This window comes from Panthera onca, chromosome B2 (genome assembly GCF_046562875.1).
Source record: "Panthera onca isolate mPanOnc1 chromosome B2, mPanOnc1 haplotype 2, whole genome shotgun sequence".
NCBI lineage: Eukaryota > Metazoa > Chordata > Mammalia > Carnivora > Felidae > Panthera > Panthera onca.
In genome coordinates, this window is record NC_138343.1 from 148,516,999 (window position 1) to 148,541,082 (window position 24,084).

Here is a 24,084-nt window from a genome sequence, read left to right on the forward strand (position 1 = left end):
CGGAGAAGAGGGGGCCTCGGGGAGAAGGGGTGCGGAGAAGAGTGGGCCTCGGAGGGAAGGGGTGCGGAGAATAGGAGGGCTCGGGGAGAAGGGGTGCGGAGAAGAGGCCTTGGGGAGGAAGGGTTGCAGAGAGAGGGGGGCTGGGGGAGAAAAGGTGCAGAGAAGAGGGAGCTTGGAGGGATAGGGTGTGGAGAAGAGGGGGCCTCGGAGGAAGGGGTGTGGAGAAGAGGGAGCTTCGGGGAGAAGGTGTGCGGGGAAGAGGGGGCTTCAGGAGGAAGGGGTGAAGAGAAGAGGGGGCCCTGGGGGCAAAGTGTTGGGGAGAAGTGGGGGTCTCGGGGAGGAAGGGGTGCAGAGAAAAGGGCCTCGGAGGGGAATGGGTGAGGAGAAGAGGCCTTGGGGAGGAAGGGTTGCAGACAAGAGGGGGCCTCAGGGAGAAGGGGTGTGGAGAAGAGAGTGCCTTGGGGAGAAGGGGTGAGGAGAAGAGGGTGCCTCATGGAGGAAGGGTTGTGGAGAAGAGGGGGCTTCGGGGAGAAAGGGTGCAGAGAAGAGGGGGCGTCGGAGGGAAGGGGTGAGGAAAAGAGGGGGCCTCTGGGGGGGAAGGTATGCAGAGAAGAGAGTCTTGGGAGGAAGGGGTGTGGAGAAGAGGGTGCTTTGGGGAGAAGGGGTGTGGAGAAGAGGCCTCGGGGAGAAGAGGGGCTTCGGTAGAAGACTTGCAGAGAAGAGGGGCCTTGGGGAGGAAGGGGTGTGGAGAAGAGGGGGCTTTGGGGAGAAGGCGGTGCGGGGAAGAGGGGGGCTCGGGGAGAAGGGGTGCAGAGAAGAGGGAGCTCGGAGGAAAGGGTGTGGAGAAGAGGGGGCTTTGGGGAGAAGGGGTGCGGGGAAGAGGGGGCTTAGGAGGAAGGGGTGAGGAGAAGAGTGGGTCCTGGGGGCAAAGGGTTGGGGAGAAGTGGGGGCCTCGGGGAGGAAGGGGTGCAGAGAAGACGGGGCCTTGTGGAGGAAGGTGTGCAGAAAAAAGGGCCTCGGAGGGGAATGGGTGAGGAGAAGAGGCCTTGGGGAGGAAGGGTTGCAGAGAAGAGGGGGCCTCAGGGAGAAGGCGTGGAGAAGAGGGTGCTTTGGGGAGAAGGGGTGAGGAGAAGAGGGGGCCTCAGGGAGGAAGGGTTGTGGAGAAGAGGGGGCCTCGGGGAGAAGGCGTGGAGAAGAGGGTGCTTTGGGGAGAAGGGGTGAGGAGAAGAGGGGGCCTCAGGGAGGAAGGGTTGTGGAGAAGAGGGGGCCTCAGGGAGAAGGCGTGGAGAAGAGGGTGCTTTGGGGAGAAGGGGTGAGGAGAAGAGGGGGCCTCGGGGAGAAGGGGTGCAAGAAGAGGGGGTCTCAGAGGGAAGTGGTGAGGAGAAGAGGGGGCCTCGGGGGGGAAGGTATCCGGAGAAGAGGGGCCTTGGGAGGAAGGGGTGTGGAGAAGAGAGGGCCTCAGGGGGGGAGGGGTGGGGAGAAGAGGGTTCCTTGGGGAGAAGGGGTGTGGAGAAGAGGCCTCGGGGAGAAGAGGGGCCTCGAGCAGAAGAGGTGCAGAGAAGAGGGGCCTTGGGGAGGAAGAGGTGTGGAGAAGAGGGGGCCTCGGGGGGGGGGAAGGTGTGCGGATCAGAGGGGGCCTCGGGGAGAAGGGGTGTGGAGAAGAGGGGGCCTTGGTGGGGGGTGGGGGGGTGGGAAGGGGTGCGGAGAAGAGGGCTACAAATCAGCCCGGACTGCGAGTCTGCAGGGAAGGTGCTGGAAGGTTCTTCGGTCAGAAGGAGAGAGAAACGGAAGGGAGCCCGGCAAGCTCGAGAATTTCCAGATGCTGTGAGGACACACACACAGCTCACCCACATCTGTGAAAACGCCCGCCAAATCAGAGACACACAGCAGCCGAGGTGGGCGTCAGGGGGACTTTGGGTCCAGGCCGCTCCCCCATTTACCCGGCCAGGGGGAAGTCACCGGGACACCGCTGCCCTTTACAAACCTGTGATCTTAATGTGTCCCTCTTCGTCCAGCAGGATGCTGAAAGAGAGAGGAGAAAGCATGCTTCACGAGCGGCCCAGCCGGGCTGGCGGGCGCGACTTTGGGTGGCAGTCAGCACACGGGCTCGCCTGCGACGCACCGACGTGGGCTTGCACAGTACGGCCTCCCCCACCAGCAGCTTCTGCCGGGGCACGAGCGGACTCAGATCCACGGTGTTTGGGGTAAACCCGGCAAAAGCTGGGACCTGCAGGTCTGAGACCTTCTTAAGCCCACGGGAAGGGTCGGGAACCCTTCAGACTGTCCTGTGTGGGGAATGTGATTTTCAGGGTCCAGGATCGCCTTGGCCCGTGCAGATCCGGAGCCTCGTGCATTTCTTCTCTGGGTCAGAGGCCCCCTACTTCTTCCCGTCGCCCCTCCGTGAGCCCCACCCTGGCTCTCGTGACCACCCCAGGCTCTGGGGAGCCTGTGACACCTTGGGCCCTGGCACCGAGGAGCCCTGGGGCTCGGCAGGCTTCGCCTTGTCATAGGAGCTGGGTCCAAGCTCTTGTCACAGCGGCATCTGACATCTAGAAGCCCTGGGGTGGGGGTGGGGGGGGGAGGGGCACCGGCCTTTCCGTGCCCGGCTCTCCCGTGGGAGGGCACTGCTCACCGGCCGGCAGAGGGGGAGTCTGGAAGGGCGGACGCAGGCCCGCAGGCACTTGAGGAGGCCCTTCTTCCGGCTGTCAGCCCTCAGGGTCCCCGGGGCTCCTAGCTTTCCATTCCTTCTTTTGCTGTCATTAGATCCTGTCCCATCAGCTCTGGGTGGCAGGGGTACCAGCCCAGACTTAAAGAGACCAGGAAGGGGAATGGACAGAAGCCACACCGTCCCACCCTAGCACACGGATGGACCGGAGTGCGGTGAGCCAGGCACAACGCAGGAAACGCCGTGCATTCCCCTCACACGGGGGTCGGGGTTGGGGTTGGGGTCGGGGGGAGCCTAGAGCAGCCAGATTCACAGGCAGGAAGTAGAAGTCGGGGTGCCAGGGGCAGGAGGGTGGTGAGGGGAGTGAGTGTCTCACGGGGACAGATACTCAGTTTTGCAAGGAGACGGTTTGGAAGGTGGATTACGCCACGCAGCCGTGTGAGTGTGTTTTGTGTCGCAGGGCTGCACGCTTAAAAACGGTTAAGATGTCGGGGCGCCCGGGGGCTCGGTCAGTTAAGCTTCCGACTTCAACTCAGGTCACGATCTCACGGTTCGTGAGTTCGAGCCCCGCGTCGGGCTCTGTGCGGGCGGCTCGGAGCCTGGAGCTGCTTCGGGCTCTGTGTCTCCCTCTCTCTCTGCCCCTGCCCCGCTCATGCTCTGTACCTCTCTCGCTCTCAAAAAGAAACATTAAAAAAATTTAAAAGTGAATTTAATTAGTGGAGATGCTAATTTTATATTGTTTTTCTTACCACGATTAAAAACTATGCCCTGAGATTAAAAAAAAGGCCGACTGTTTTAACGGAATCTGAAGGGGAATGTTGCGGCACATAATTAAGAAGACAAGTTATCAGGAAAGAAGCGAGTATTTTCATCTCTGCCTTTCAGTTGTGCTTAATCTCTGCCCAGAAAGGAGCAACTTTCAAGATTAATCTCCTACTAATTCCAATTGATGACAAGATCTTTCTTCCACTCTGCTATTAAATATTACTATTTTTAACTGTAAAGATCCCTTTGCCCTTTAAAAGAGAGAGAGAACCGGGGTGCACGCCTAACGGGCGCCCAGGGCTCGCAGCTGTGAGATCCGCTCCTGCTTCCGCTCCTGCTACCGCTCCCTAAGGGACACAGCTGTAGTTCACAGGAGACTGTCCCCTCTGTGGGGACACTGAAGACAGGGCCTTTTGTGATTACGGAAACATTATTTACGTGTGCAGCCGGTGGTGTTCTACTGTGGCTGACTGCTGCAGGTGCTTAAGTCAAAGCCATCCACAACCTGAACTTCCCACCGGTGTTGGGCAAATGAACGCTGCATCGTGTGCGGGCACAACGTCACCCGGGCATGTCCCACAAACGACCGCCACACCCGGTAAAAATGGCTTCGGAGAAGAGCTGTCTTTTCTTCAGCTCGGTGTGGATCAAAGAGTAAAGGCTCTGGAGGAAGGGCGGGACGCCCAGCATAAGTCGCACCCGTTGGGACACCTTCCCGGGGGCGGACAGGTGGAACCCGCGTGGGAGGCGTCCGCGAGAGGGTGGCCCAAGCCCTCTCTCCGGGGTGCACCCACCAGAGAGCGACGGCCACCGGCGGGGGCAGCGAGAAAGGGGGTGCAGAGGGGCGTCCTTCACGCGCTCGCTTACTTCTCGGGCTTCAGGTCCCTGTAGATGATCCCCAGGCCGTGCAGGTGGTCTAACGCCAAGGCCAGCTCAGCCAGGTAGAACTTGACATCCTCCTCAGTGAACATCACCTAGTGAGAAAGTAGGAAAGAGCGGGATTGTTCGGCGCATCCTGTGGCCGGAGTGTTCTGACGGACCCGGCCCTGCGGAGTGCATGCTCAGTTACCTCCGCTCTGGAGGGGATCACAGCTCCCCCCACAGTGCTCTTCGGGCTCTTACGACGGAAAAGGGAGTTCTCTTCATAGTTGTGAGGTCAGCGAATGCAGAAGAGCACTTACTTCCCCGCGAAGACGGCGAACTTAGCCCGTGAGCGGGGAGCCTGGTTTCCTCCTCCTCCTCGCCCCCGTGGCTCACGCGGCTCTGGGGGGTGTTTCTGGGTGTATATTTTGATGTGAGTGGTTGTGCTATGAAACGGCACAGGCGAGGCCGGATGAGGGGCTGCTGAGAACGCACCTCGGGTCTCGTCCCCCCCCACCCCGCCCCAGGTTTACACAAACCCACTGTCCGCCCAAAGTGAGGCGAGTTCTGCCAAAGGCGACCCGCACGTGGGGGAGAGTCGTGGGGGCACCCCGACGCGGGCTAGCCGAGGCAAACGCCAGGCCGGGTGCCCGGCAGACGTCAACGCCATTATCTCGGTGACAGTTCCGTACCTCCGGTCCCGTTAAGGACCAGCGGGTGGCTTTTAAAGTCACCTTACTGGAAAGCCAGATTGTTATCACAAACCGCTTTTTTATGTTCACTGTGAGAAACCAATGTCACAGAGACCGCCAGGGCGTATTATTGCTGAATTCCTTCTCTGGATGCAGACGAGGCTCCCTGGTGAGCACAGAACTAGAATAAGGGCAGTTCGGGGAACTGGGGGGCGGATACTTCAGGCTGCCACAGGTGCGGGGCGTCCATCTCACAGAAGGGACGCTTCCCCACGGGGTCGGGACACACACCCCATCGTCCCGGGCAGCGACGTCTGGGGCCATCAATCCTCATTGGCCTTCTGGCTGTTGGACCCACCCGTCGTCGCTCCACGCTCAAAGGCTGCCTCTTCCGGCTGGGTGTTTCTTTTCTAAACTGGCTACCATATTCCGCGGGCTCACTTTTGGTCAAGTTCTGCCATAGCCATTGGATTCTCTTTAATCTGACTTCTCTCTCTACAGCCGTCACGGGTTGTCTGCGTTCTGAGCTCAGAGCGCAGCCGTATTTCTCTACTTGCCCGGTTCCTAGGACGCATCTCAGCATAGCCCCCAAGTACAAACGACAAGTCGTTTCTGCACAGAAATGAAACACCCCACGGACGCCCGTCCTTGAAGGAAGTCAGTGCAGTGACCAACACGGCAGGACGCTGCCCACCGGCCTCGTTCAAAGACGGAACAGAAAAAAGGCACTTTCCCGTATTGTTTCTGAGAACCTGCCGTGCCCACACGTGGAAATTTTGCCTCGATTCTGAAATAAAGGGTGTCATGGGAGACACACGCTCCCCTAGTAGGTCATATGGGGCTTTTTGCTGATTATTGTTGCCTTTTGATCAAGAAGCCATCTTCGGAAACACGTGAGCACAAGAGGGACCAGACACCCGCTCTGGGAGGCTCTCTGCAGAGCCCGGATCTGATTCCTCCAGCCCCGGGCCTTCTACGTCTATCGCAAGGAGCCCAATGTATCACTTGTGCATGGTCTGGGGGACCCTTGATAACGGAGGGAGACAGCAGTGCAGGGGGCTCTGGGACCCCCAGTCCTGCTCTACCGCCTACTGTCCATGTTGGACGGCCAGGCAGGATGGAAGGGTCCCCTGGTAAAGGAGCGAGAGGGGCAGAAAAGGGGGGCGGGCACTCTGAGCCCACGGTTACAGCCAGGTAAACACCTGCGCTGGGTGAGAGGGCTCGGGAGGTCGGAAGCCCGGTGCTCCCGCCTCCTTCAGCAGAAGGCTGGTTTTCCCCCCGCCACAAAGCAGAGAGCTCTTCACGTCAATTAGGGGCCGGGGGGCTCTCGTGTCGCGCAGGGTGGCGTTCTGGACAACTCCCGTGTCGGGACTGTGAGGTCCAGGCTACGCCTTGGGGCCGGGAAGGGGCTGGCGGTCGTGGCGACCCCCTGTGTGCAGATCTGGCACCTCCAGGGTGGGTGGGCAGCGAGGGAGTCGCGTCTCCCTACGACGCAGAGTGAGACCCCGTGAAACAGTCCCTCCCGCCTGTTCCTACGACCCCTTGCTTGCGTCCGTTCCTCACGGGGAGGTGGACAGAGCCACGGACGGACCGACGGACGTGTGCAGCCTCGCGGGGCTCCTCGGGGCCGTGCTCTCACGGCCCCTGAAGGACGACAGACTGCCGCGCCACACCCCTTGTGCCGCCTGTTTAACACACACACGCGCGCGCGTGTGCACACACACACACATGACCCCACAGCGAACACGCACGCGCGCATGTTGACACTCCCACACGCTCTCCCCCACACACATACACACTCACACACTCATACCACACAGTCACGCACACAGTGTCACACGCAGCACACACCCGCCCCTCCTGCGGGCGCCCTCCGCCCTCCCGGCCCCGCGCACCTCTTTGGAGAGCCGGCTGAAGAGGTCCCCTCCTCGCAGGAAGTCCAGTATCAGGTAGAGCTTCCCCTCCGTCTGAAAGGCTGTGGAAGGAGGGAGGGTCGGCATCCCGGGCCACACACGGAACATGCCGGAGCCTTCCAGAAGCAGGGCTGGGGTCGGGCGGGGGTCGGGGCAGAGTCCGGGGGAAGGGCCGCAGGAACGAGTCTGTCTGTGTCCCTCACTTTCAGGAAGAGCCTGGAGGCTCACCTCTCTGGTCTTTTCTCCTCTCCTTCACTGCCTGCTTCCTTTTTGATCCCAGAGGGGCTGGAACCGGCCTGGAGCCAGTGTCTACAGGCCCAGCCTGCTCCTCCGACCCCCACTGCCGATGCTGGGCTCCGGGCTCACGTGGTCGCAGGAGCAAGCCTCCTCCCCTCCCCGGCTGCACCCCGCATAGCTGCAGGTCAGGGAAATCTGTCCTCTGCTCCCTTCCTTCGCGGAGGCGTCGGTGACCCGCCGGCTCGGCCGCTGTGCGACACGGCAATGGGGCTCACGTCCGGGGTTTGCTCACCGTGACCTATAATTTCAGGTCTTGCCCACCGGTCAGCCAGCGTGCCTCGCTCCAGAGGGGGCTGGACATGCATGTGGGGGTCCAGGGAAACCAATCACTGCTGACCACTGGCGGTCAGTTCAACGTTACTGACGATCTACCCCCTGGCATCTGTGTTAGGCACACAGGAGGTAAGGCTGCGGGGGTCCCGATATCCCCGAGCACTCGAGAGCCTTCTATTTTCTAGAAGTAAACGCTAGACGCACTGCAATAGCCAGGGCTGGAGAGACAGACCTCCTCTAACTAAAGACTCGTCCGAACTGTATAAATCGGAGGCTGGGTGGGATCCTCTCTCCTAGGGCTTGACGGGCAGCAGGAGAGCAAATGGCATTTGATCAACCACAGAGCTGACACGGAAGGTGCGATTAATATCCCGGTAAGACACCCGGTGCTTCTTCAGAGAAACGCCCTGGAAACCAGCTGAAACGGCTGCGTGTCAGGGGCAGGGCCAGCCTCCCGCGGGCCCCTGTGGATAGAGGTAGGGGCACCTGCCGGCCAGCCCAGGTGACACGGTGGGACAGACCTAGGGGTACCTGCCGACCCAAGTGACACGGTGTGACAGACCCAGGGGCACCTGCCAGCCCAGGTGCAGGACAGACCCAGGGGCACCCACCTACTGGCCCAGGTGATGCTGTGGGACAGACCCAGGGGCACCCGCCTGCCAGCTGGCCCAGGTGACACGGTGGAACAGACCCAGGGGCACCCGCCTGCCAGCCAGAGAAGTCTCGCTCACCACCGGCTTCCAGCAAGTTCTCATTCATATTCACTTGTACTAGCTCTGAAAAGATGGGCCACACACTTTCTACACAAGACTGAAGTGTTTTCTTAGCAATATCGGAAGTTAACAGCGAGGAGGAGCTAGAAGTCTCTGCCCTCCTCCCATCTTTGGACTCGGCTTATGCCTTTGCTTCCTTCTGATTTGTGTAAACGTCCCGGACAACGCCCCACACCCGGCGCCTTCGAAACCGACAAGGTAGGGGTTTCGTTTTGTTTCTTTTTCTCCTGCACTTGCCGCATATTAGTTATTCGCTAGGGTCGTAAGTGTTAACGCGGTCTGGCATGACTCCTGAGTCACCCGTTCATTCGTTACTTTTAATTTGAAGATTGCACTTACTGCTTCCCGAGGGGAGAAAAGACCGAAACCAAACTAGGAGGATTCGGCGTGGCAGAGTAGGCATGTGGCCGCAAACATCAAAATTATTTGATTTGTGTCTCATTTCCCTTCCAGAAAATGGAAACGGTAACCTCCTTGAAAGGAAGTTTTGAGGGTCCCGTGAGCTACTATCTTTAAGATGCTTGAAACATAGCCTTCACTTAAAATACGGAAGGTGATGCCATTCTGGTTAAAGAAATTACTGGGTCATATGGCATTTCATTCTAAAACAACACAAAAATAGATCACAGATTCTCCCCAATCTAGGCCAAGAGACTTTTTTTTTTTTTTTACTATATCAGCGATGATAATTTAGTAACAAAGTCGAGGCCCCCCCCCCCCACTTTTGTCTCCGATTAGAACCGGGCATCCTGCTCCCTCAGAGAGGCAGACCACGGAAGAGATCACGGGACCACAGAGAGGAGGCAGCCCCACGCCACGCAGGCCCTTGACAGGGTGGGTGGTGGGGGTTTCTCCTTCTGTCCCAGCACGCGGTTTCATTTTCCCTGGATTTGGGAAGGTGGCGTCAGGGCCTCTCAAAAGTAGGTTATGTTTGACTCTATTTACCATAATGAAGCTTTACGATGAAAGGGTGATTCACTTCTGCCAAAATGTCTCTTTCCATCTTCGATCGGACTCGGTCCCGAACTGCAAAACAGAAAAACAAAGGCTTTCAAGAGACAAGAATGGCGTCCTAGAGAGCACGTTACCTAAAACGTTAGCTACAAATAACTTCCCGCGACGTTCTGTTACTTCTCAGGCATATACAGAAGTCGGAATACTAGGATAAAGGTCACCCTCAACTCGTCTACCTACAGCCAACAACTGTCTGCGTTCTGGTACACTTGCTTTCCTCCTCTCTCTTCACACATACACACATTTTAGCCCAAACTCCGACAATAAATCGCCGACCCATGACACTTGACCCCTAGGTGCATTTGCACCAGCACGTCCTAGGAGGAAGGACGGTCTCTTACGTTACCCCCGACACGGCCGTGACCTCTAAGAAGACGCACAATCATGTCACACTGTCACCTAAGATCCAATCCGTATTCCACACCCTCCGCCATGTCATGTACAGCTGTTGGTTTTTCCAATCTGGGGTCAAGGTTCACTCATTATATTCGGTTGCTACAATTCTTTATTCTATTTGCTTCTAGAACAGAACGGTCCCACGTTTTTTCCCTCGTGTTCGGTGGACGTTTCGGTGAGGCCAGGCCAGCTTCTCGTAGCCTCTTCCACATTCTGGCTGTGTCTGATTGTTGCTTAATAGGTGGTTCTAACTCTTTTATTCCTTGCAAACTGAGGTCGGGTCTGGACGCTTTGTAAGATTGAGGCTGAACGTTCTGGGGGGAGATCTCTGCTGGGTGATGCCACGTGTCTCCGATCACAGCGGATGATGTGTGCGTGCTGCGTTACCCTCGCTACGTGATGCTAAACTTGACGATGTGATTAAGGGGGCAAGCCATCAGTGTCCCCACACGTCCCTTTGTACATAGTCAGTGAGCTGCAGGGTGATACTCGGTGTGGAGGGCTCTGTGGGCTCCCACGACTCCTTCAGCCAAGAGCATTAGCATTCCTACGTGATTCTTGCTTGCATCATTTAGGGTCACAACATGGCGATCTTCCCATTCCTGCTGGAACCGGAAATCAAGAGAAAGACTGCTTCTCTCTGTCCTTGAGGATAATTACGCACTAGGGATTCTTAAAAAAATTAGTGCGTTTTATCCAGTTTCAGTATTACTCTTTTCTGGTGCTGACATTGTCCAAAGCGTAGCCATCTGGGAATACAGATGGAATTCGTTTTGAGGCAAAAATAAGCAAGCCAAAAGAGATCACCACTTGAGAATAAGAATAACCCCACAATTCCCACGAGCAAACCGATACACCGAGGGCGGTGACCTTGCACCACCCCGTGAGCAGAGGGAGAAAATTTCCTCAAATGTTCCTAAGTGTGAGGAGTACGGGTGTTGCGTTACTGGACCAGGCGTTTAATCCTTCCACAATTTGGCCTAGTGACGTGTCCTGTTAAAGGTTTATTTAAGAAGCGCGTCGCCAAGGACGGCCGTAATAAATGACGACGAACGTGGGCAAGCACGGGCAAGGATGCTGCGAGGACGTGAACCTGGGGGGAAGCGGGTGGGGCTGTACCACGGTGCGGCCTCGGTGCGAAACAAACCGTGCGCTCCTCAGAGAGTTAAACACGGAGCCGCTCCGCGACCCAGCCGTGCCACCCGTAGGTCTACGTCCCACAGAACCGAAGCCAGGAACTCGGGTCCCAGCGTACCCACGTGCACAGCGGCATGACTCACAGCGGCCAAAAGGTGGAAGCCCAAGGGTCCGCCAACGGACGAGCAGATAAATACGACGGGGTCTACCCGCACGGCGCTCTTCCGCCTTAAAAAGTAATAAAATGCCGACACACGCGTTAGCACGGACGAACCCCGAGAACATTATCCTGAGTGAAACAAGCCAGGCCCCAAAGAACAAATACTCTATGACTCTGTTTCTACGAGGTCCCTTCAGTAGTCAAATTCCTGGAGACAGAAAGGAGCCGGGTGGCAGCTAGGGGTGGGGGAGGGGGATGGGGACAGAGTCGCTGTTCGGGATGATGACAAAGTTCTGGTATAGACAGTGGTGACAGTTATGTAACGCTGTGAATGGGTTTATTTTAGTGTTTATTTATGAGAGACAGAGAGAGAGTGAGAGCGTGGGGAGGGGCAGAGAGAGAGAGGGAGACACAGAGTCCGAAGCGGGCCCCAGGCTCCGAGCCGTCAGCACAGAGCCCGACACGGGGCTCGAACCCATGGAACGGTGAGATCGTGACCTGAGCCGCCCGGCCGCCCGCTGTGAATGGATTTAATGCCACTTGCAAATGGTTAAATGGTCAGCATGACGTTATGTCCGTCTTATCAAAATTAAAGAAACAAGAAGTCCTCTGTCACTGCTGGTCACAGGACAGCCGCCTGCCCTCTGCTCTAACGCTGGCTTCACTCTCCTCCAGGTACCCGGGCTCTCTGGAGTCCGCCTTGGCTTTGGGGCCGCGACTGCGCACTCCTTGCCCGCCTGCTGGGGAGCAGTGGCCGCTGAGCACACGTCCTGGCTCTGTCACCGGGAGGCGGTGCTGCTCTCCACGCATTCTCCTCGCAGAGACGGTAACAGAACCTGCCTCACGGGGTCGTCACGGGGACAAGGACGTAGCACGCAGGTTCCTGGCCGCACACACCGAGTTGGGCTGATTTGTGGGGTGGGCTGCACGCCCCCGGGGCTTCCTTGGCTACTCCTCCTCCGTTCCACTGCTGCTGTTCCCGTCCCAATGCCAGACCCCGGTGACCGCGGTGGCTGCGGGTGACCCAGAAGGGCCGCGTGTTGGCAGAGAGGGCCGCGGGCAGGGCTGCGGGTCTCCCAGTGGCACCTGCACAGCCCAGCCTTCTCTGTGCCCCCACGGCCCCGAGCCCCCAGCACCAAAGCACCAGGCAGGGGCTGGGGTCTGGCTCGTCATCGTCCGCACCCCAGTGATGCGCAGCGGGTCCTCGTCTGGCTGTACCAGAGGAGCAGGGCCTCTCTGCTGCGAGGACCCCGGGGAGCACATCATCCAGCCCTGGGTTTACGGGAGAGCAGACGAGGCTCGTTGGAGAGAAGCAGCGGTGCCCGGAGCTGGGCCGGTGGGCACAGATTCCAGCAGAGCAGAGAACACAGACCCTCGGGAGGACGAAGGAGAAACTGAGTCGTGAGCCAGAGCCGTGAGTGCAGACTGCCACCCCGGAGACTCAAGCGGAGCACGGCGCCCAGAGCCGTAACAGTCGCTGGGCATTTCTATTTCATGCGATTTGTATCGCTGGCTCTGGTTTTGTCTGTGGAGTGGAGAGCCTCAAGTTCAAGATTCCCTCTGGCTCTTTGATGGCAGTCATTGCGTGCAAACCTTTCCAGGAGGTCGTGTTGCCGAATTTAGTCTTGTTTTTCCTGTTTATCATTTGTGAGTTACTATGTCGTGACCTAGGCTTTGGTCAGTGTAGTTTCTCTTTTCTCCATAAACAGAAAGCGGGCCGTGCGCGGCACGTCTGGTGGAGGGGCTGAGGGCAGAGCCTGGGCCCCTCGTCGGGGGAGCAGAACGTGAGCCCGGGACGGGACCGGTCCTCCCGGCTCCTTGCAAACGGGACAACTGAGTGGTGGGGGCACAGTCCTCCCACCTGACCTCGAATTTCTCTCCGCCGAGCTCCGTCCTCCTGTCCAGTCCCTGTCCTGTTTGTCGGTCTTCTCTGTGCAGCACAAGGAAGGCAGAGCCGTCTCTGCCGCCAGCAAGTTAGAGTCTGGGAGCCGTGTTGTGGAGACGGCAGTGTGGGAGCCCCTGAGGGCCGGCGGGGTCCAGGGGAGCGGGAGGGACACTCCAGGGAGGGTTCCAGATGCTCGATACAAGCCCAGCATCAGCTGCAGGCACGTCGTGAGAATGATGGTGGGGCCTGGGACTGTCCCTTCTGGTGCAGTTAGAAGCCTTCCTAAGCAACCCGCTGTGTGGACCCAAGTGCGCCACTGCGGCCCAGGCCCGGGCTGCCTCCTGGAGGCAGGGGAGGGGGGCCCTTTGTCTCCACAGAGCAGGCCAGCCTTGGTCCCCCAAAATGTGGCCCCTTCCGGGAAAAGTCCCTGTTGCATCCTCAGTACCCGCAGCCCCCCGCCCCGCGACGAGACCTGGAGAAGCAGAGCAGCCAAGAAAAGGGGACACCGTGTCCCCACACCCACCCAGCCACCTCCCCGCAAAGCTCGGTCAAGAGCATCTGAGAATCCGGTAAGTGGGACGGACAGGACTATCATCGTGTCAGATGTGCTTGCAGTGAAGGGAGCTGCGGGGCCACACGACGGACGGAGTGCTGGTAACGGCCGTGCTGGTGAAGACAACAGAGAAGATCTTACATGCAAATTTCCAAGGAACTGTTAAGTTACAGCTGGGAAAAAAAAAAAAAAAAAAAAAAAATATATATATATATATATACACAAATATATATATTTCCTCCCTGCCTGTCACACAAAAATAAATCCCAGATCTATTAAGAAGTGTTTAAGAAAAAGATCAATCCACAGAAATGATGACAAGGAAAAACGTGCATCCTTGTCCAGGTGGGAATCTGTAACAAAGGCAATGGGGAAGTGACACAGGACAACCAGCCGTCCCAGACATGGTGAAATTAAAAGGCCGGGACAACACGTGGAGGTTACGTGAGGCAGGGAGAGGGGCCGGGGGCCTCAAGAGACCCAGCACCCCGAGTGAGCGTCACGGCACTCACGTCAGCTGGGGGGACGTGTCCGCAAACGCGTGCTGTGAGAGCGGCCCCCAGGTGTGGACGGGGCCTTGCCAGGTGGCGGGACACGGGGGACGGCTGTGTTCACGCGGGACACGGCCTTCACGGTGCCGGGGCTGCGTCACCCACTGTTTCCGGGGACTCGTGTGGCCGAGCTAACAAGACGTGGAGGGGCAGCTGGCACACAGGGCCCCTTGGCTGCGAGCCAAGAGGGAGCCGGGGTCCCGAGCGGCCGGGACGGTCTCCAGGTCTGTGGATTCTGCCGAGCGGGGCTCACCGTCCGCCCTCGCCGACGCCTCCCCCTGCCCGGCTGGCCGCCCGGGCCGGATCCAGGGATGGAGGGAAAGGCCCGGACCGGCGACTCTGCCACTCGGCGGGCGGCCACGGAGTGTCCTTGCACGAGAAAGACACGGGCATAAAGGCAGACGCATCCCCGTCAAGCCAGGGGACAGCGGAGGATGCCCAGGGTTTGATTCCCGAGACCCAGGTGCACAACGAAGAGGGATGCTTCCCCCACGCCTGCATTGTGACGCGTCACTGAGTCACAGGACGCGGGGCAGATGTGGGAAACGCCAGCAGCCGCCGCGCTGGGGGGCTCTAGGCTGGCGCAAAAGCTGGGGTCAGGCCACACTATCTCCCCGGGGTATTTGTTCTCTGCTATCTGACAGGTTAGACTGGAACTAAGCGGGGCTACGACGGATGTAAAGGGAAAAAATGTTCTAAGCTATTGTGAGATTCAACAATACACCGTAGATAGTCGGGGATAAATTGCCACCTTTCTGGGTCCAACCGACCCCGTATTTGTGGCTGTCCTGTCACGAGGTGGATTAGGGCGACGTGCTTTTTCACGACTGGCTTTGCTCCCGGGCTGCCAGCTGTGACCTTCATGCGTCCTGCAGCCGTCACGGCCCCTGGCTGCCCCGGCACTGAGATGAAAGTGGAGAAGCGTGTTAATTCACCCTGAAGAGCAGGATCTCCCTCCCAGGAAAACAGGGGAGGAAGCACGCTGCGGGGTCGCCCTGGTGGACGCCACTCACAGCACAACACGGGAGCTACTTTCTGGAAAGCTGTGCTTTTGGCGGGGGAGGGATCGGGCTGACAGCGTCGGGACGTCCAAACCCCACACCCCTTTAGACAAGCGTAGATGTCTACACCCACTCCTCGGTGCTCCCGAGGAATCTAAAGTTCGGCACACTCCAACCCGTTCATGTTTTTACTCAACCACTTGGCCCGTTCTGGTTTTAGGAGACAAACGTTGGCTAACGGCCCTCTCAGGCAGGAGCAACAGAAAATCTCAAGACCCACGGTCCTTTGAGCGCGAAACCAGAACCCGGGGCCCGTTTCTGCCGGCCAGCACCCCATCCCCCCTACGAGTCAGCAGAACTCTCTGAGAAACGGCCAGTGTGGTCTGAGACGGCCAGGTGGAAGGGTCCACCTCGGACTCGAATCCACGCGCCCGTGGGCGGTGAGCTCAGGCTCGGCCGGGCGCAGTGACCACGGCTCACCGCTCCCCTCCTCTGCCCGCAGAAGCCCACTGGGTCTGAAATTATACCCCAAGCAGGCTCCTGGACGCGGGCAAAAAATCTGTCCTCACACAAGACCTGTTGGCCTTCAGAGGTCGAATTCATAGCAAAAAAGTGGCCTCGCGTGAGAAGCTGTATCGGTAAATGTGGCAAAACTTTGTGCCATTCTTTAGTCCAGAGGAAAAAGGAAGAAAACCACAAATAATGAACGTTAAAAACGTAACCACCTTAACCACCATATGTGGCCTAACCCTCCAGGATTTGTCTGTTTCTCTATACGGATTATGTATTTGTTTATTATTATTTTTTAAATATAATTTATTGCCCAGTTAGCTAACATACAGCGTATACAGCGTGCTCTTGGTTTCGGGGGTAGATTCCCATGATTCATCGCTCCCAGGGCTCATCCCAGCAAGTGCCCTCCTCAATGCCCATCACCCACTGTCCCCTCCCCCCCACCCCCCATCCACCTTCAGTTTGTTCTCCGGATTTAAGAGTCTCTGATGGTTTGCCTCCCTCCCTCTCTGTTTGAAACTATTGTCTGTCCCCCGTCCCCTCCCCCATGGTCTTCTGTTAAGTTTCTCAAATTCCACATATGAGTGAAAACATGTGGTATCTGTCTTTCCCTGCCTGCTTTATTTCACTTAGCCTAATACCCTCCAGTTCCTTCCACATTGCTGCAAATGGCCACATAACATTCTTTCTCATTGCCACGTAGTATTCCATTGTGTATATAAACCACAACTTCTTTATCCCTTCGTCAGCTGACGGACATTTAGGCTCTTTCCATCATTTGGCGATTGTTGAAAGCGCTGCTATAAACATAGGGGTACATGTGCCCTTACAGGTCAGCACGCCTGTATCCCTTGGGTAAATTCCTAGTAGTGCAATTGCTGGGTCGTAGGGTGGTGCTATTTTTAATTTTTTGAGGACCCTCCACACCGTTTCCAGACTGGTTACACCAGTGTGCATTCCCACCAGCAGTGCAAGAGGGCTCCGTCTCTCCACATCCTCGCCAGCATCTGTAGTCTCCTGATTTGTTCGTTGTAGCCACTCTGACTGGTGTGAGGTGATATCTCGTCGTGGCTTTGATCTGTATTTCCCTGATGATGAGTGATGTTGAGCAGTTTTTCATGCCTCGGCTGGCCATCTGGATGTCTTCTTTGGAGAAGTGTCTATTCATGTCTTCTGCCCATTTCTTCAGTGGCTCATTTGTTTTACGGGTGTTGAGTTTGGTAAGTTCTTTACAGATTTTGGATGCTAGCCCTTTATTATACCAGATCATTTACAGAGAGTGACATGGTTGCATAACTAATTTCTTGGCCAGAGAATCTTTCTGTGGATGAATCTCCAGCCTGTTTCTCTCCCGCGTACACACAGCACAGGCATTAAAGACGACAAGGGGAGACAGGAAACCATTTCCTACTTTCTACATATCTACAAGGCAAGAAACACAGTTGTGGTAGAAACAAACGGAGAAAGGACCCCTCGGGGTTTTCATCTGTAGGCAGGCACTGTAGACCAAGAAGCCGGGTGCCCGTTGCCGACGGGTGATGTTTACCTGAGGTCCAAGGCGCCTCCAGGAGGCTGGAGAAAGACAGGGAGGCTTCTGTCCCTGACCATGTACCGGCAAAATAACCCCGAATAGTGAGTGCCCTAAGGACAATTAGTGGGATGGGCTGGGTCCCCAGCGCCCGTTATCACGGGACGGGCACGGGCTCGTGACTCCACAGCGTCCCAACTCGGGGGACGGCGGGAAGTGGCTTCGCTACTCTGTGCCTCAGTGTCCTCACCTGTACAACGAGGACAGTAACACCAGGGGGGGGGGCACTTGGAACATGTGCTCGCGATTTGCTTTATTCTCCTCCCCCACCCAGAATTTGCAAGCATCCAAATGTGAACCAAATGACTGTGATGAATTTGCCTGGAAACAAAATCTGTGCAAACTAAGGCGTTCACTGAAGCTCGGTTTCTGAGCAAATCGGTGTTTTCAGTGTTTTTTAAATTTTATTTATTTTTGAGAGAGAACGCAAGTGCGGGAGGGGCGGGGAGAGAGGGAGACAGAGGATCCAAAGCGGGTTCCGTGTCAACAGCAGTGAACCCGACGCGGGGCCTGAACTCATGATCCGTGAGATCGTGACCCGAGCCGAAATCAAGAGTCAGACGTTTAATCGACTGAACCACCCAGGCGCCCCAACAAGTCAGCGTGTTTAAATCGAGCCCAGCCGTTAAGAGAAGAGGGGATAAAAACAACAGTGCTGAAGAGGGCGTTCTGAGGTTTGAGGCCCCCCGGGCTGAGTCGGGCTGGGCGCTGGTTCCAACACCAAAATCAGTATGAATGGAAGCCGTGCGTTTCTATCCCGGACACCACACACTCCGTGCTCCCCGAGCACCTGCTGAGTGATGTGATCAGGGCTCTGCCTCTTAAAGGAAGGGCAGAGGATTAGCAGAAATGGTCTGGCCGGGCCATCCGACAAGCTCAGAAGGCGGCCAGGCCCGTGTCCTCTGACCCCACGGCCGGTGGCCACGGGCCCCCACCCACTGCTGCCAACGGACACGTGTGAAGTGACTGTGACTGCCCAGGACTTATGCAACTGGCCGAACAAAGAGATTTTGCCGGGATGATATATTTTTTTCCCCTTAGCATCGCTAGGACAGAGTAAGGACTCATTTCCTTCAGAGCAGGGAACGTGTACCACCCTTGGGCTTAGAAAGCTGACTTCCAGGGAAGACGGTTGAAAAATTAATTAGGCATGAAAACACAGGGGAAGTCCTATCGGGAACCTGTCGAGGCAAACACACCTTTCACCTGAGCAGCGTCTGCACGTCGTGGAGGACGGCCCGGTGAAAGGACAGCGCCACACGGGGGGCCCGGCTGCACTGCGTCTGGGCCTCTCCGCGGGGACCAGTCCTTCCTGGCAGTGAACGTGGTGGCGGCTGCAGGAAGGCGGAATCCTTTCCAAGCAGAGGGCAACTAGCGTCCAGCCTTCCTCCTCACTCCCCCCCTGCCCAGTGAGACCCACCCAACCCTAGACGGGACAGTCCTAACCTGTCTCCAGTGCTCGCGGAGGAAAGGGCCCGAGCCGAAGGCAGCTGGCGCAGAGCCTGCGGGTTTAACGCTCACGTCCACAGCGCTACGAGGCAGGTGCTCTTACCAACATCGCCCCACTTTAAGTAAGAGAACGGGAGGCCGGGAGAGGCTCCCCCAGGCGACACGGCCGACGGCGGTGGAGCAGGACGAGCCCCAGGGCCCAGGTTTGTGCTCCCCACCACACTGTATCCGGGGCCTCTCACCTGGGGGTGACGAATTCTCGTGTTCACACCCACCCAGACCCAGCAACTCAGAGCCCCGGGGGTGGCCCCAGGCAGCAGCCTCTTGTGAAAGTCCCGCAGGCAAGTGCAGCCTGTAGCCATGCTGGGGAAGCCTTGTCACTAAGGTGGGGGACCGTCCCCGCGGGCAGACTCACTTAGCTAGGGCATGGAGACCAGGCCGCCTTCATTCCTGGCGTCAGGCTTGGGACTGTGCCTACAGCCGTCTGAGCCCCACTCCCAAGGTGTCAGCCTTTGGGTTTATGATGTGTGGAAGACCGTCTATAACACTGTTACCGTAAGAACTCAATGAATAATTGAGTAATGAGCACAGAGTTACGAAAGAAGCCCGACATTTGCAAAGGGTCCTGAAGCAACCAGGAGGCAAACGGCCCCACCCTGCGCCCTGCACCCCGCACCCTCCGTCCCGCATCCTGCACCCCGTGCCCTGCACCCTGCACCCCACGCCCGTGAGGTGGGGGGAATGTGCCGGGAAGACCAGACGGGGCCGGGGTGGGGGTGCTGCCAGCCCCCACAGCCTCAGCTACGGAGCAGTTGACATTTCCCTACAAGCAATGTGTCACCTCGTTAAAGAAAGGGGTGCAGGCGCCCCACAACTCCTCAGTTATTTAAAGATTAACTAGAGCCGTCAGAGACTATTATCCTTACGTCAGGTGGTTTGGAATTCTGCCCACACCGGTTCTCTCCTGTGCACACGTGACAGTCATCCATGGCTCGGAGAAGCAATCTGCAGCTTTGCAAAGACTTCTGCACATCCTCTGCCCCCTCTTCACGTTTCCCTTCTCCAAATGGTTTCACCGTTCAAACTCCTTGCATTGTCTGCACCTTCTTCGGGTGTCGTAGGCGAGCGGGAGCGTCACTGTCACGGTGCATTCCTGGCCCCTCTGGCACATTACGCAGAATTACTAATCAGCCTGCAAACTGGTGCTGACACCAAGGTGGACAGTGTGTGAAGAACTCGGGCTAACGGGATGCAGGGGGGTCGGAGCTCCAGCAAATCTAAACAATCCTCTGAGCCAAGCCCTTCCTTCCGTGAGCCAGGAGGCAGGGAGGTTCGGAGAGGGCAGGGGTCCTTCCGGAGGCGAAGCCTGGTTAGGGGCGCAGAGACACCTGGCCTCCTGCCCGCACGTAACTAGTCTTCCTGGGATGATGGGGGCCCCTCACGTGAAACACTGCTTTTTAATCTTTTTATTTTCTCTTCAGAAAATAAATCCCCATTGCATTTCTGGAAAGAAAAAGTCTGTCCTGTAGTGATGGACCGTTATGGAAAGCCGAAACAGTAAAGGATGTCAAACAACGTCTGGTTCGAGAGGCAGGTTTTAAAGGAGCAAAGGACATGGGAAATTTTTCTAGCCTTTTCTGCCGATGCGGCTCGTTCTCACCATGTAAACATGATTTTGTGTAGTCAACCACGTGGTCCGAATATTTTGCAAATAACGTTACATGATAAAAGTCACACGTGTTTCATTTTCGTTGAAAACTTGAAATATAGACTATAGGGAAGAAAATAAAGGCTACCAGGAATCCCGTAACCGTGTTCGTTTTGGCGTATTTCTCACTAGCGTGACATAGATTTCCTACTTGCTTGTACGTGCACGTGCCTGTGCTGATGGAGATATCCACGCACGTCCCAATACTGTGATCGTTCCGCGGACACGCTTTGTATCCCGTCTAGTCCTTGTAACACCGTGTCCGGGGCACTTTCTCAAGGACACTGGGTTGGATTATCAACAAAACAAGTGTGGAGACGTGCATCCACGGAGGGTGGGATCACCGAGCCAGGGTGCTTGGCCTGAGCACGGAGGTCAGGGTTAATGCTGGCAGAATGCAGGCTCAGCGGCGGGGTAAACAGAGAACAGATTCCAGTTCATTGACTTGACTTTGCTTTTCCCGAGCAGGTGCACAGCGCGGACTCCCTGATCGGGGTTCCAATGTCACACCTACTATTTCTCCTTCTCCTTTTAGGGCAGGAGATGGTGAGGTTGTATTTGAGGGGAAGAAGGAACAGTTATGACTTAAGGGAAAAGGGACCGTAAGGTCACTGCCGGGGAGGTTGACACGGAATCTGCCGACGGAGAGAAGGCCGGGGTGTGATCGTGGGAACGACGTGGCTCCCCCGTCGGGCTGCGGATTCGGCCCACGTGGTGCTGGAGAGTCAGTCTCAGTGCTTTGAGGGTTTTAGCAAATGGCCCTGTTGTTCAGCAATTCATTTTTCAGATGACAGCTTTACTGAGCTATAATTCGTATACCATTCAACTCACTTATTTGAAGTGTGCAAGTCAATCACTTCTGGAATATTCAGAGTTATGCAACCGTCACGGGTCAATCTGAAAACTTCTCCACCAGCCCGAAACAAACCCACACCCTTGACAATCACTCCCTTTCTCCCCTCGGCCCCCGGCAGCTCCTGGTTGACTTTCTGTCTCTGCGGATTTGCCTGCTGGGGACTTTCGGACACGCAGAATCGCACAATACAGGGAGCTTCGCGAATGGCTTCTCTCACTTGGCGTAATGTTTTCAAGCGTCGTCCACACTGGGGCGAGGGCGGGCTTCCTTCATCTCTACTGCTGAGTAAATCCCACTATGTGGATATATCACACTTGTGTGTGCAATGTTGGGCTTTCCCCCAAATGTTATTGGCTCTTGTGAATCGGCTAATCGCATGCAGGTGTTTGTATACACACACATCTTCTGTTTCTCTTGGTTACAGCACAGGAGTGGGGCGGTCGGGTCACAGGTGACTGCGTCCAACCTTCTGAGCAGGTGCCAGAGGGACTCTTTATTCCGCAGACACCCATTTTCCAGGTGATCCTGAACCAACAAATGTCTAATTTACTTTGCTACTTCTATGGAACTACTGTTGAGTGAAGAGATTACTTTATTAATCTCTTTATTAAAAGCTGGGGACGAGGAGCCAAAGCCTGCTCTGTTTCCTGTACATTTTCCCGCAGTTCGTCTTTGCTTCCTATGTATCTTTTGAAGAACCATCCTTTAAAATTACATTATTATGAGCATCTTGGGATATTTGGCCAGGTTCCATCGGCAGTTTTAGAAATATTATTACAGCTACCAGAAAAAACGTTCACTATAAAGAGCACGGCTTAAATTATGGGGTTACTAGAAATGTTGAATGAAACTCGCCAGCGTCTATAATAAGGCAGAATGCCGCGATCAGAGAACGCAAACAAGAGTTTCTGAGACAACTTGTTTAGGAAGTCAAATTCCAGGCCCTGAGAGACTGAGATTCGGTAGGGGGGTGCGGCCTGGGAGTCTGTTTCTAACAACGTCCCTTCCCAAACACGCACAGGTGATCCCGAGGCAGGCTCCAGCCTGACCAAAGTGGGTGTCCCTGTCCTGGGATGACCAGGTTGCCTGGGTCTGGTCACCTGCTGCCCAGTAACCCCACCCATCCTTTTGGACGTGAGTCTCACTTAGCCTCTCCGACCTTGAACGACCTCTTTTGGAAAAACACCTGTTCTCTTTTGAACACCTGAGACGTGCACGTCCATATTTATTTGGTTTACGCATTTCCTGTCCTACAAGGTTGGTTGTCTTACCTTGTTCACCAGGCAACAGGAAGCAGCATGTCTGCAGAGAACGACACATTCCTTGTGTTGCCCCCTGAATGTACCCCTGAGGACGTTGTCCCAAGACCTGAAGATTCAAAACCTGCTTTGACATTCTCGAGTCTCATGGAGCCCAAAGGCCTGGGAGCTCCCTGCCCTTGACAGATATCACCCCACCCCTGAGAGAGCCCCCCACCTTGATGGTTTCCCAGTAAGCTGGACCAGCTACCCCCCCATCTGGTCCTCACCCAATACACGGGCCAGCCCACAGAATTATTCAAACAGACCCCACCCATTCTTGCCTCCTCAAGCCTGTCCTTGGTGGCCCTGCTCCCGAGTACTGGCCTGTGCAGACCAGCCTGTCCTCGGTGGCCCTGCTCCCGAGTACTGACCCAGCCTGTCCTTGGTGGCCCTGCTCCTGAGTACCGGCCTGTGCGGCCCAGCCTGTCCTCGGTGGCCCTGCTCCTGAGTACTGACCCAGCCTGTCCTTGGTGGCCCTGCTGTCCTTGGTGGCCCTGCTCCTGAGTACCGGACCGTGTGGCCCAGCTGTCCTTGGTGGCCCTGCTCCTGAGTACCAGCCTGTGCAGCCCAGCCTGTCCTTGGTGGCCCTGCTCCTGAGTACTGACCCATGTGGCCCAGCCTGTCCTTGGTGGCCCTGCTCCCGAGTACCGGCCCGTGCGGCCCAGCCTGGCATTCACACCCTCCTCTCCAGGGTGTGAGGACTGTATATGACCAATAACTCTGTGCCGCACCTGCCCAGGGCCTGGTGTGGGTGGCCGGCCGTCTTCCACTGTTCAGGGGACGGGCCCCTCCCTCACCAACAGGGCCACTGGAAGGGATCGGAGCGGGAGCAGGTGCTCGTTCGTATGTGTTGTGGGCTAGGCGACTGGGAGCCAGCGATGGGGGTCTCGGATGCAGTGTTGTTCTGACCTTGGGTTTAGTGCTTACACTTCCCTGAGGGCAGGGGCACAGAGCTCCACAGTCAGGTGTTGGACTCTAACCGCCAGCCACAGGGACACAACACGGCCACGAGTCACGTGTCGCTGGAAAGTGAGCAAGCCGGTGGGACTGGAGACTCAAGCTGAGTCACGGTCCACAGGCAGCCACGCAACCTGCTTCTGCTTTCCTCCTCGATGTTCTTTTTCCCAAATGGCACGCCGCGGCAGAACATATGTGGGAGAACGGTATTTACGCAATGTGGCTCTTCTCCCTGAAAATCGTGGAAGTTTTGCAGGGAGATGTTAAATATCCAGGGGAGTGTTTCTACTGTTTATCGTCGGTTGGAGAGTAACGTGTCTGACACACTCCTTTAGAGACAGCTTCAGAAACCACGCGCCAGCAAACAGGACGCATATTCACGCAAATGGCAGGCAGTGTAGAAACCGCGGCTGCACGTCCCAAACACAGCGGCCCCTTCGAGAAGTCCTCACCTTTCAAAGTAGCTTTCTTGAGGACTTTCATCGCGTACAGCTGTCCCGTGTCAGACCCCTTGGTCTTCCTCACCAGGAACACCTGATAAAGAGAACACACAGCACCCGAACTTGGTAAGACTTGAAACTCGTTTTCCTTATTTGCGTTGACAAGGGGGTCTACAAGGGAGTTTGGGGTGGGGTGGGGGAATCCAGCAAAATAAATATGCCATCGGAAAATTTTACACTTAAAATGTTCTCCAACATCGAAGCGGGACGAATTTCATCTAACTGCCTCTGCAATGCACAGCGTTACACGTTTGGAGAATCATTGGTTTTTGGTGT

The 24,084-nt window shown here is 56.5% G+C and overlaps 1 protein-coding gene across 6 annotated transcripts in view; it reads right to left on the bottom strand.

The window, feature by feature from the left end:
• Nucleotides 1-24,084, bottom strand: part of RPS6KA2 (ribosomal protein S6 kinase A2) — a 349,946-nt gene that overhangs the window by 63,957 nt on the left and 261,905 nt on the right. For all 6 annotated transcript variants that reach the window (XM_078447561.2, XM_060617075.3, XM_060617077.3 and 3 more), the window contains 5 exons: nucleotides 23,761-23,842; nucleotides 9,185-9,265; nucleotides 6,879-6,958; nucleotides 4,298-4,404; nucleotides 1,985-2,022 (listed from right to left, as the gene is read on the bottom strand). In XM_078447561.2, the coding sequence (XP_078303687.1) occupies nucleotides 1,985-2,022; nucleotides 4,298-4,404; nucleotides 6,879-6,958; nucleotides 9,185-9,265; nucleotides 23,761-23,842 (388 nt within the window). The remainder of the gene's footprint in view (nucleotides 1-1,984; nucleotides 2,023-4,297; nucleotides 4,405-6,878; nucleotides 6,959-9,184; nucleotides 9,266-23,760; nucleotides 23,843-24,084) is intronic.